Here is a 13,879-nt window from a genome sequence, read left to right as displayed (position 1 = left end):
ATCTGAGGAGTGGCCAGTGAAGTTATCATTAGGATGTAATGTAAACACTGCATTTTCTCTGAAAAGACAGTGTTTACAGCAAAAAGCCTGAAGGTAATGATTCTACTCACCAGAACAAATTTAATAAGCTGTAATTGTTCTGGTGACTATAGTGTCCCTTTAAATAATTGCTTTTGCATTTCATTTTTTTTTCTTTGCACAGAAATTAAAAGGGTGCTCTTACCCCCCTGGCCAGAGATACATATTTAAGTGGGTATGGTGCAGTGACTGTCATGCTGCCTACGTTGAGGGGAGTGAGAGTGTTTATAGGATCTGGGGATACTTTTTTTTTTTTCCTACAGTGAATTTGTGTATACAATATATACCATTGACACACTGTTATGTCCAATCCTGGATGCAGAGGTGTGATTAATTATTTTCACTCCAGCTGCATATGAATGCTTAATGCTGTCTGGGGTGCATTCCAAGCACATCCCCATAGTATGCAGCATTCATATGTACTCTGAAAATGGAATAGCTGAGTTATATGTATAACAGCATAGAGGGAGGCAGGGAGCAGGTGCACTGGGTATCCCCTGACATTAGCAGAGATAATCTATATTAACGGCAAGTTATTTGAGGGGGCAGATGTACTTCGGAGGCCTGGGTGGGCACCAGTGACCTGTCCCCCTTTCCGTTGTTGTTATTCTCTACACCTGATAAATGGTAGGAACATAGACCCCATCCCACTGCACATTAAAATTGGGGGTTTAGTAATTAAGCAGCCACTGGCTGTTCAAACATTTAGTAGACATACCTGAAGTGTTGTAGACGGGGTTTACTGGAATACATTATGCTTTTCATATTTATATGGGCATCATATTGACCCACATATGTATTTTTTTTTGTCCACCTTTAACTGTAATGACTGGCTAGTGGGAACATTCTGCACAAGAGCTGATAGCAATGCCAGCAGGCAGAGAGTCTGTATTTGCATAAAGTCTCCTGTAAAATGCATGTTATTTTTAATTTTTGGTGTATTTGCTTAGCAAGTCCATCCAAGACCCAGTATTAGTGCTGTGTCTGGTATCTGTGAGTTTCCTATACCTTATATAGGATTCACGCATGCAAGAGTTACTGATTTTAAACCAGATACCTGATTGCACCGGACAAGAGAGGCACTCATTCATTTGAGTAAAAATCAATTAAAAATAAACATTTATTGCAATTGGATTTGCCTGTAGGAAATATGTTAATTCCAAATCTCATTAAAAGTTTATTTTATCCAAATGTTGCCAATCTGAACCAATTCCTGTTCTTAGTGGATTTGGTCCATGAGTTTCACAAACATTCTGTGTTTCCATACCATAGATATGTTCTAACATAAAGGACTTATGTTTAAGTCACCCTTCAGTGTATAATTTTGTGTTTATAGCAAAACGTAAAGTATATTTATTTAATACTTGAAGAACGTCTTTCTTAACGTGGCTTTTATACTTCGAAGATCCTCCTCTGACTGTTTGGACCACTGGCAGGTTGGATTTTCTGTTTTCATTTGCAGTCACTTGGATCATTTTTTCCACTAATTACATACATGAAGCAAATAAACGTTGTGCTCTTTATTTAGCAGAATTCTCTTCACGTCTCATACAATACTTTCATTATGTTACGCAGTGTAGCACAGGACTGCCAAACCTGCTTAATGTTTGCCCTGGCTGGTCATCAGAAGCTGAAACAAGTAATTTGGATGCTGGCTTGTTACATTTCTGTCCTCCTGTATTTTCTTGCTTAAATTTGAAAGTTCTTCATTTTGGCAACTCGGACATCTGATATTACTAAAAACATAATGTTCAAACAAACCTGAATTTATTAACTTGACACATGTAAGAGACAATGATGACCCTGGTACAGTTATTTCCTGTTAATTCAGATCTATTATTTCTAAATACCCTGTTTTAAATGATTGTTTATGTTGTGTTTTTTTCTGTCCTCCTGCACTGTAACTGTGGTCTTTTTAGGTGTCTTTGATGCTGTTGAAGAAGTTGCTGAGGAAAACCTTATTTTCGAGAGTTTGCCCTCCAGTTCTTGGGTTGATGTTTTTTTTTTGTGTTTCTGGCAATGGGAAATGTTAATATGCACCTCAAGTGACTTTTGAATCTAACCTTGAGTTCAGCCAGTAGCTGTTCATTTATTTTTGGTTCTCCTGGAATTCAATTTTAGTCGTGGTTACATTCATTCTCGGTGCATTTCCAATTCCTTGCTACATTTAAAGGTATTTCATCACGTGTAATTATGATTCCACTTCCAGTTTACTGAATTCTCTTTCAAGAGCTAAACCTATCTCTGCTAATTGAACATGTAAGCTTTGGAGCAATTTTATTGTGATTTAAGAGATAAGCATATTTCTTATGATCAAATAAAGCTTTTTGTGAGATAAATGATGAATAGAAAAAAGTATTTCAGAACTTTAACGTTTTGAAATTTTAGCCAATTAATGCATTGGTTAGAACCTTAAAGGAACACTGTAGGGTTCGCAATACAAACCTGTATTTCTGTTGCTATAGTGACCCTGGCCCTAGAGGTGTTGAGGTTTCCCCTCTTAAAAAAATGAAAATAAAGGTTTTACCTTTTTCCAGCAGAAAAACAACCTCAATGCTGCTCACCTCTCCTCCCACAATGTCATCGACATGAACATGTGGTTCATTCAAGTGTTCATTATTTTTACATTGCCGTGTTAAAAGGTTAGGGCAACTGAATCCAGACCACTTTATTGAGGTGGATTGGGCTTGGTGACTATAGCTTCCCTTTAATCTTAAAGAAAACATGGCTACCATATATATTAATTAGCTGTGACATCACATACTAATAACAATAATAATAGCAATAATGATAACAAGATGGAAATTTCCCCCCCACAAGACATAAATAGCAAACATTTTGTGTTGGTGTCAGCGTTGTCCCTGATATACCAGGTGTTGTATATAAATTGTACACATAGTTGTATAAAATCATTCATGGGAGAGCAATGACCATCGTTCGATGTCTAGCTACCACCTCAAAGATATTTCTGATAAAATCCATTGTATTTTTAGCCTACCTATCTTGCTTAGATCAAACTTTGCAGGAACTTTGGCATTAAATATTCTGAATTATGAAGCTACACAGTGGACATCTAGATGTCTTTAAGTAGTGGAGCAGAATTACCGAGTTAGTGTTTCTTGGCTCTAAATGGGATGCGCCATATGAAATACTATTTGTGGATTTGTGGCGAGGACACGAGAGATGTACTCATTGGAATGCCTGCTTAATCTGTACATAGGATGATTGAAAACATTGGATCATACAGAAGGGATTACCAACACATGTGAATCTGACAAAACTGCTGACTTTTGCCAGGTGTTTGCAATTTGTGGATCACTGCTACTGCTCATTATGGAGAATGCTGAAGATGCTAATTTAGTGTGGTTTCTTTTAGCTGCCTATTGACACTCTGCTGTTATTTCTTTAGTCATTTATAAATCGTAAAAACTGCTCCATAATTCTGTAACATATTAGGAGTTGGTGTATAAAGAGAGAATTTTTTTTTTTTATATCACACTTACTTTTCCTTTTCCACTTGTTCTTTAACTCGCTCTCTGCTATCCATTTGTTACACACTCTTTGTCTTTCTCTCTTCCTTTTTACCTTTGCTCTGAATTAAGTTTCACCGTTCCCATTTTCTATTTCCTTTTCCACCAGTCTCTGAGCCATTATCTCTCAATGTATCGCACTTTCACTGAATACTAAATTATAACGGACTGAAAACAGAATTGCAAAAAAGGTCCGATTTGGAAAAAGAAAAATCAGCAAAATAGTTATTGTCACAGGTTGGATATATCCTAAAATGCATTCAAAAGGATTATTTCAGTTTTCACCCAATATTGATTGGCTGAGGGCATTACAGTCTACGTTTTTCAGATTGATGAAATTTACATTAATAATGTGGAAGTGTTAAAGGGACACTGTACACACTCAGACCACTTTAGCTCATTTAAGTGGTCTGGGTGCAAACTCCCATCACCCTTAATTTTTGGCGACATGACCACCAATTGTCCTCTTTCTAAATCTTTTGTCCCCATTTAAAGTAGAAACGTTCCACTTGAAACTAAAGTGTTGCCAACCTTGTTTTGTGAATTACAGAGGTTTATCCTATTGTGTTTTATGAAAACTAATGGATTCAGATAACTTGAAATTCAAATAGCCTAATTTAGATAGAGACAGAGATCGTATGATTATACCCTCTTAGACTTGTCACATTTACTACATGTTACAAATTTTATTCCCAGTTATTTTGCTTATTACCCTACCAAAATAGACTGAAACATTTTGTAGTTCTCATTCTCTGGCTTTTGGCTCTCCCTGCCTCTCCACTCCCTTACACAACCCTCCCTTTCCACAGTAAATAAAGGATTAAAAACCCTTTATTTACTTACCTTATCCTAGTGCCGATGTCCCTCGGCGATAGGTCAAAGCTCCTCCGTACCGCGATGAGCGTGCTCTAATGCGCATGCGCAACAAATGCAGCACACTCGTTAGACCTCCCCTTGGGAAAGCATTGAATCAATGCTTTCCTATGGGGAAATATCTGACCCTGGAGTTTCTCATGCCGATCATGAGGACATCCAGCGTCAGATACCAGACCAAAGGTCCGTTTTAAACCAGGAAGCCCTCTAGTGGCTGTCTGGTAGACAGCCGCTAGAGGCTTACTTAGTGCTGCAATGTAAACATTGCCGTTTCTCTTAAACTGCATTGTTTAACATTGCAGCACTATGGGCAATATGGACACTGCACCCAGTCCACATCAATTAGCTGAAGTGGTCTGGGTGCCTACAGTGTCCATTTAAAAAGTGTTGGAGTCTTCATGTGAATTGGCCAACTTATGTCACTGTTTGTGAGTTTCATAGTGATGTTTGTCCTTTATTATTTTTGCTATTTTGCCCCTTCTTTGCATATTATATTATTTAAGCATTTTTTAGAGTTAGTTTTACAGATACTTTTCATAGTTCACAGTTTGGTCATCAACTCTTTGACTTATTTAGATGTCTTCGTTGCCTCACAGTTCACATACTAATTGTCAAGCATCTTTTATAGCAGAATATACTGCTAATTGTTAATCAGTCTAATGTGGCTCACATTGGAAGCAGTACTTCTAATTGTCAGTTATAGGGTTACTCCAATACTCCAAGCACTTGATTTGCAGTGTTATTGGTGCCTGGTAGTATTTTACCTTTTAACCCCTTAAGGACACATGCCATGTGTGACATGTCATGATTCCCTTTTATTCCAGAGGTTTGGTCCTTAAGGGGTAAACACTGCTCACTCAGTGATAAACCCAGCTGTTAGCAGGCTGGCTAATGTAATGTCTGTGCAAAAGTAGCGTCTGATGCCAGCAGGCACAGCATGCGGACACCAGGCAGCCCATGGTGGCATGCCCCACTCCATCTGTGCCGCCCAGGTCCTCTCCACAGTCCGTTCTTCCTGACATCCCCTGGTGAGGATTGGGCTAAGGGACAACTTGGCCTTGGTAAGGCAAACTAAGTACGTTTAATATTTTGTGTGTGTATTTGTGGTGGTGGCAGGGCACACCAGCACAAAAGGGGTTACTACAACCAAAATCAGTGTTTTTAATGAAAACACTGTTTTGGGGCTAGAGTAACTCTTTAATAACTATTCTATACCATTTTTCAATTATTTTTTTGTCCAGTTCCTTAGTGACACTTCTGATTACCAGTTATAGACAAAGTGAAAATCTCTGTATTTTGAGTTGCATTTTGTATATTTTTCTTGGCTGTACATGTTGTTAATTTTGTGTGTGGAAAAAAAAGATGCACTATTTAAGTCACCAATGTTAAAATTCTCCACTTCATAGGGTTAAACAATTTAACTTGGTTGGGCTGGGCAAGCTCATATTCTCTGTGTCCCTTCCAAACATGCTAATTTACCCTAATCTAAAATCATGTAGCACACACTAAATAACTTAATCTAACATCATCTTACATCTGGTAAAGTTTAGAACAATTCATATGTACTTCCATGGTTACAATGCATTGGATATTGTGAATCAAAGAGTAACTGACTACATAATGAAATGTTTGGAACCCAGAATACATATGTTACCATGCCTTATGTGCTGCCAAACTGCTTTGAAAGCTTCTAATAGCGTCTTACTGTTCAATGACTGGAAGTAGGCAGGTTTGAGGTTATGGATATGAAAAAAGGTTTTTATGTTACAGACGCTACAATAACTATGACTGTCTCAAAGAATGCAACAATAAAATACAAGCATTTTTCCTAATCTCATTTTATTTGTAACACACCAACATATTCTGCAGAGTTGTGCAGTGGTTAGTAAGTAATTGGTAGCAAACAACATGTTTAGGTAGATCTCAAATCTTTTTGTTAAATTAAATAATACGGTAGAGACCTATGCATATTAAGATCACATTTTACCTTTAAAGGGACATTATAGGCACCCAGAGCACTTTGGCTCTTTGAAGTGGTCTGGATGCAATGCCCCTGTCCCTCTTAGTCCTGCAAAGTGAAACACTGCAGTTTTCGAGAAACTGCAATTTACACATTGCAGTACTAAGACAGGCTCTAGAGCCGCTTCCGGGAGTTTACCGGACTCTGGGTCCCCTGAATAACACTAGATGTCCTCACGCTCTGAATAAGGACATCCAGCGTCAGTGAAATTCTCATAGGAAAGCATTGAGTCAATACTTTCCTGTAGGGGAGGGCCTAATGCACTTGCGGCGCTTACCACGAATGGTGTGGTAGATTCCCCCATCGGATGACGTCAAAGGAGGACGAGCATTGAGGGACATAAACACTGAAGAGTGAGACCAGAGGGCACTATAGTGTTAGCATTGCAGCTTTGTATTCTTAACACTAGAATCTCTTTAAGTTGGGTACAGGTTCGGTGTGTATATTGTGCTGGTTAAAACTCCTGAAGATCTATAGATCTTGCTAGGTATGATTATCTGAAAATCACCTCTTGCAAAATGGTATTTCTGGTGGTGCATGTTGTATGAAGCGGCCAGATTACAGGGGGTATTGCAATGTGCATGAAAAGACTTATAGCCTCTTTACTTGTATTATTTCTACTTATGCTGATGGCAAAAAGATAGACTAAGGGACATCAAACAAATCAAAATGAGAATAACTTCTCATTTGTACTTTTTGATAGCATTTTGGCTTGCTCAAAGTAGATCCCTACTTATGGAACACTGAGTAATGTTTGATATTATGGTTTCAAGAACCACCACCCATGCCGCGGGGATGTATATAGAGGGGGGAAAAAACAAAGAGCAGTAAAAATAAAAAAATCTATATATATATTATATATTTAATAAATATATAAATATAGACTTTTTTTCCCACTACTCCCCCTTAATCCTCCCAAATGATGGAGAAATGCTCCTGTCGGTGTAGTGCATAATATATATACAATATAAACATAATAGTATGTATATGTTTTGCAGTACACTGGCTGTGCCATTTTTGATTTGTCAGAATGTTTCCCCCAATAGTTTTTCATTAACCGCGTTCGGACATGTGGAACCATCACATGAGCAATCATTGAATATCCCGAACGATATTTCAGAAAAATTATTTGCCCGAACAGAACAATCTCGCCATGCACAGATGTAGCAAATGTCTTTGCAACTATAACACACTGTGCTGTGAGAGTCCCTTTAAGTACCTTCTGTCTTTGGCAGAATGTGGATTCTACGTCATGTATACATATTTATTATATAACCGTGAACTCCTTTTGGAATGGCTACTTGCTTTTTTTTTTTTTTAATTACTAATGCACATTTCCATCGAGGAACTCAAGATGTCTTTGAGCTTATTACAGTTTATATTTAGAATCCTTTGCAGCAGTTTGCTTGCTATGTAGAAAACACATCATTTAGTTTGAAAATAACATTTACAGATGTTTAGGGATATTGTTTAGTACTTGGAAAAGAAGAAAATAGTTTTAGCTATTTAGCTTTAGTGTTGCAAGTTTGTTATTTTAAAAGTAAATAAAGGGGCATCATCGTTTTCTTGCTTACCTTTCCACAGAGGCTTTTATGACTTTTATTAGCAAAAAAGGGTTTTGTAGGTTCACAGAGATTCTATCTTTCTTCATTAAAATGACAATAGATCTTCCTAATGAATTGTAACATGTCTCATATTACCTTCTTATTTGATGTTCTCCGGTAATCTTTTAGAACATATAAATAAACTCAGGAAAATGGATTCCTAGTGACTTTACCGTTGAAATGTGAATGATATTTACAAAATACCTTTTCCAATTATTGGGCTAGTAAAGTCAAGTGCATTTGTGTGGTTTATGAAGCTTCACATTTTTCTATTGTACTGTTAAAATCTGTGGTATAGGTCACCAAATTGGGCCAAAAACCCTATATGTCGGGAGTATTACTCATCCAAATGATAGTACACCATATTAATTTGGGCAGAGCATGATTTCCTACTAATGATCTTAAATTAGGCATCACATTTGAGGAACACTTGATAACCCTTACCGTTAGCCTCTAAGGTGAAGCCCAGTGTTGTTTTACCACCTATCATTCATGTGTTATTACGGATTTGGATTAAAATTACATTCAAAGATAATTATAAATACATTTCTCTAAATATTCCTCTGTTTCAGGGTTTCTTATACATTTGCTGAACATAATAGTTCCTTTAGCTTATTAACTGATTTGCCAATCACTTTGCCAGGGCTATCAATGGCCTTGTGTGTATGTATAAGGTGAATGCTCACTAATATATAATGCTGGGCTGCGGGGAAGAACCAGGAATAGTGCTGTAGCCTCTGTTTACATTGAATAATGAAATAACTAAAAGCTTATTCTGGGAAGCGGAAGAGGATGAATTATATGAAGTCAATGGAGGAACCTTGTGCACCATATGTAGCTCATCGCCTTCACAAGCTTCCCCATAGATAAATATTGTGCTAAGTGTTTTGGAAAATTTACTACCACTTGGGCGGCTTCCTGTTCATTGTCCTCTTTTATTTGGAAGAAGGAAACATGGGGTGGCTGGTAATATATTGTAAGTTTGTTGAAGCACAATGTGGCTTGTATTAGCTTGTCACCCCACAACAGCTCCTGTCACTATCCACCACACAATAGTCAATATCCTCCCACTATAGCCCCTTGTCCCCCTCTACAGCCCCTATACCCCCACTAAATCCCCTGTCACCCCACTATAACAACTATACACCCCACAAAAGTCTCTAACCTGCAACTACAGCCACAATTCAACCACTATAGGTCCTATCCCTCCTCCACAAACCCTATCCATCCCACTTTACTTACTATAACCCCCACTATGGCCCCTAACGCATGCAATTGAATACTCCAAACTGTGTGCACTCCGCACTCCATTTTTTCAGGTTAAGAGCACAGGTGGAGTGTTTGCAGGTGTTAATGGTAAGTCTGGGAAACTGTTGTTATTTATTTTGCATGTTGACAGCTATATACACTAATAGTGCTGTAACGTGTTCCAGATGCTAGTAGGTGGTGTTGTAATTGGTCAGATTGTAATCCAAACTCACCTGTTCCCCCTCCCCCCCCCACTCTGCTTAACCATTGATATTCTAAAGAAGGGCATTTCCAAACATGCTGGTCTGCTTTGAATGAACCCTTTTACTGGAATTACATTTAAAGTAGTAGTCTGTACGAGTAAAAGCACAAACCCCTGTAATTATATGGTACTGCTTTTCATATAAAACCACGTTTGTTTTCCCATTCTATTTTCTAGTTTCCATAGCAAGACGTGTACAGGATCCATTAGCTGAGCTTGTGAAAATTGAACCCAAACACATTGGAGTTGGTATGTACCAGGTAAGCTAATGCAAATTATTTAACCTTGGCTATCATTCTGCTGAGTAGCACCAGTCCATTAATAATCAGAACCGTTATTTTATAATATTGCCAGAGCATTTTGCTTTTTGCGTTTTTTTTTTTGTTTGTTTCATGAATTAACATCAAATATACTTGTATTTTATTTGCATTTTTCCCCTTCTGGTTTTAGTGTTTTATTTGTAATTCTGGTTTGCAAATGGCTGTAGCCAGATTTATAGTCTATTAAAAAACATCAGATCGGACCTGTAATATGATCTTCAGAGCCTTCTCTGTTTTCACATCATTACTGCCCTGATGTTTCAGTCCTTTGTGTAAAGTAGCACAAGATATTGATCCTCTCCACTAATGTGTAGGGCTCAGTGATGCTTTGTTCAGAACTTTTGTGAACCAGGATCTGGAAGAATTTACTGCATCTCAGGGTTTCTGACCCAAGTTTTCTGACCGCAGTCATCACATAAAGAAACAAAAATATTAAAAGTACCTTAAATTCTCTGTAAGATTTGTAAAAGGACGTACCGGTAACTCTATCTCAATCTCTTACAACACTGTAAATATTTGAAAATAAATGTATCATTTCTGATATAACAAACGCTCTTTGTCTAGACTTGCATTCCAAGTATGGAACCCCTTTCCTACCGTTCCAAGGGTTTTTTCCTGGTGTTCTATTTCTGGATACACTACAGAAAAATCCCCTTGAAGCACAGTGTCCTTAAACACACTTGTGGCTGAGCAACACCCATGCGAGAGAGGTTCAGCAGTGTGGGCAGACATGGCACTCTCAATTTCTGGTTGTCTCTCGTCTTCAGTAATGTCTGTTGCACACCCCACTCCTATCCTTGGTGTTGATGTGTCTGTTAAAATGCCTTCAGGAAGTAGCTAGTCATTGATAGCACCAATGTATGATCATATGTTTTTCCCCAGTGCTTAAATACTCCCCCCACACATTAGCTAAGGAGACATCTACCTAACAAACCACATGCCTATATGTTCACAGTTCTTCAACTGATGTCTTACCTTTTAGTTTTGAGAAAATAGGTATTGAGAAGATGTTCTGAATTTGCATTTGGGGCTCTTTTTTCTGCTTCCTCTCTGCCCAATCTGATGGTGTCCCAAGGACATCTTATCTGGGCACCTGCAGTCTCTAATGAAATGCTCTAAGAATGACCAAATGAGTACAATAATGACTAAGAATGAGTAAAGTATTTTGTGCCATTCAAAATAGTGTATGATCATGTCAGGATATTCATAGAAAAATATCATAATACATTCTTTGGCCCTGGTTTTTCATATGGACTGTCCTGCAATAAACAGTTTTATTTTAGACTTATGAATTGGGTAATACATTGTTGTTGTTGCATTTTTTTGGGGGGGTGAGGTAAGAATTCCAATCTCTTTATTTGGAAAAATTGTCCATCACAAAGTCTTTGAAACGTGTCATATGAATTTAAAATGTCTTGGCGGTACTCTTGTACTGCCTAAAACAACCCTGTCAAAACTTGCTAAACTTGCTAACTGAGCCCAGCTATTAAAAGAACAAACAGCTTAGAAACCGACAAAAACACATACAATGCAGAGACCAACTGCCCAATTAATTTACTGCTGTGTGTGTAATTTATCACAAAGGGTCAGATTTCCTTAGAGTGTAGATATCCGATATTGTGATGATGCTCCATAATGCTAATTGATTAATGGTTGGACACTTTTGTGTAATCCAGCACAGTTGTTAACATATTTATTCTATTCATACCAGTCATTTGCAGCACTAAATGGCATACTTGTTCAGATGGATTATTAATTCCTTTAATGTAATATTTAACCTTTCAGAGCTCTGCTTGCTTGATAAATGTTACTTCTTTGAAAAGACGAAGGAAGAGCTTTGCTAGAACTTGGGTAGGAAAGGCTTAAAAAAAAAAAAGCTAAGTGCTTGTGCGGTTTTAAGCATTTCCATTCCATGTGATCTGTTCCTCTTCCCACAAATGAAGAAGTAATTGTGTAAAGCAATACCAAGCATTAACACACTTTGCCAGACACAAAAAAAAGTCGTCCTCCCCCCCACCCTTATTCGTAAAATACACCATTCCCAACTTAAAGCAAAAGCAAACATTTCCTCTCTCCAATAACATGCCTAATTGTTTCTTACATCCTATAAACATCTAAATAAAACCACATCTGTTTAGTAGTGTTTAGTAGGTTAGAAAGTTATAAATGGTTAGAACGGAATTATTCAGAATGACTAAGTGTCAGTAAGCGTAGGGAAATTAAGGCAATATGTCTGAGCTCTGGCGTATTGATATTAAACTCTGAAAAGCCCACCCATAATAGACCTCAGACCCTCTGGCTTTTGTTATTGGGACTTTTAATTTTATCACACAGCCTTTGGACCATTGGTTCCCAAACTGTTTAGTACCAACGCACATTTCGTTGAAAGCTTCCATTATATTTTATGTTTTTACCTTCATTGGCAGCTTATAAATGTCACATTTACTTTCAACTTTACTAGAGAGATTAATGCTTCTAGCTAAATTGATATTTTACTCTTAATCGATTGCAAGATGTGAATCCCAATATTAAAGCTGGCGCTAATTAAAGAGAAAAAAAAAAACAACACACATTCTACGGATTGCATTCATAAAGCCTGTTATTGCCCTGAAGTCAATGTGTTTGTTCCACATTCTGAGTTCCAACAGCTTGCCAGAAAACACTATCCGATAGCTACTACTCTAGACCCTGCATCAACTCTTGCTCAAATTAGGGTAACTCCTCCCAATCAATCCCTGCATGGATTGGCCTACGCAGTTGTACAGACTACTCACACGTTTGCAATTGTCTCTCAGCAACCTTCTAGCCTAGTCTGTGTCTCCCCATCTTAATTGGAAGGGTTCTATCTGCAAAACTCCTCAAGTGTTCTCAGGTATGAATAAAGCAGATGTTAAATAATACTTCGTAATCCATTTTCCAGTTGGATAAATTACATCAGATGTTGGCCCTCGCTTTTGAGAAATGACCTCATGAAATTATGAACGATCCTCCCTTTTCAGCAATCACCCCTTGTTCTTCTTTCAACGTTATGCAGCCCCTATTTGTGTTCCACTTAATTCAGGGGAAAAAAAAAAAAGTTCTATTCTAATGCGTATGTTAACAAGCATACATATGTTTATACCCAAGTGTATGGAAACACAAAAGCAGTCTGTTTGAACTCCTACACATGCTTAGAACATATTATTTATCTGTGATCTTAGTATCAATGCATTCTCCATAGGAAGTTCAAGAGCTTGCCAGAAACTGAAGCACTATGAAGTTCCTAGCCATAACCAGCTCAGCTGAAATGCTTGATTTCAACAGAAACGGGGAATATTCTTCAAATGGTTACTCCAGTCTTCATGACCACGTCATAGTTTTGAAGTGGTTGTGGTGCTCGGAGTCTGTATGTTCATCATTTAACTAACCTGCCACTGGGGCTAGTGACGATTAGTCAGCCCACAACAGAAGTTCAGAGCAGGCTAATGTCAATTCTCTGTGTATTACTATGCACAGAATGTCATTCATTGGCTGAGTACCCAGGTAAGAGGGCAAACCACTATCACCATATCCACTACAGCAGATCGTAGCGTTTATGATGGTTGAAGTAACCCTTTAAGGACTGATTGTAAGGCAAGTGCATTGCTATGGTGACACGAATGAGACTTTATGTTAGTGTCCCAAGACTTCTTATCCTTACTTTCTATCCTGTTTTTGTTTTGTTTTTTCTAATAATTTCAGAATGTTGTTCAGCTTGTATGAATGTATCACAGAACGATACAGCAACTAATCTCTAATTGAAATGCATTTCATGTATTTAGACTTTTGTTTGTGTAAACCAAATACATTGTTCTTGTTATAAATATTTTTATAGCTGCAGAACGTATCACTGTTCTATGAAGTCATATTTATGTAGCATGTGTTCTTTGTAAGTTTTTTCTTTAATCCAGTTTGGCTGTATGTTT

General features: G+C 37.6%; 1 protein-coding gene across 1 annotated transcript in view; it reads left to right on the top strand.

The window, feature by feature from the left end:
- SRBD1 (S1 RNA binding domain 1) overlaps positions 1–13,879 on the top strand; it is a 134,835-nt gene that overhangs the window by 58,427 nt on the left and 62,529 nt on the right. The window contains exon 17 of the mRNA XM_063443913.1: positions 9,793–9,875. Coding sequence (XP_063299983.1) covers positions 9,793–9,875 — 83 coding nt within the window. The remainder of the gene's footprint in view (positions 1–9,792; positions 9,876–13,879) is intronic.

This window comes from Pelobates fuscus, chromosome 2 (genome assembly GCF_036172605.1).
Source record: "Pelobates fuscus isolate aPelFus1 chromosome 2, aPelFus1.pri, whole genome shotgun sequence".
NCBI lineage: Eukaryota > Metazoa > Chordata > Amphibia > Anura > Pelobatidae > Pelobates > Pelobates fuscus.
Note: the sequence above shows the minus strand (reverse complement) of the source record. Positions and strands in the feature narration are given on the sequence as shown.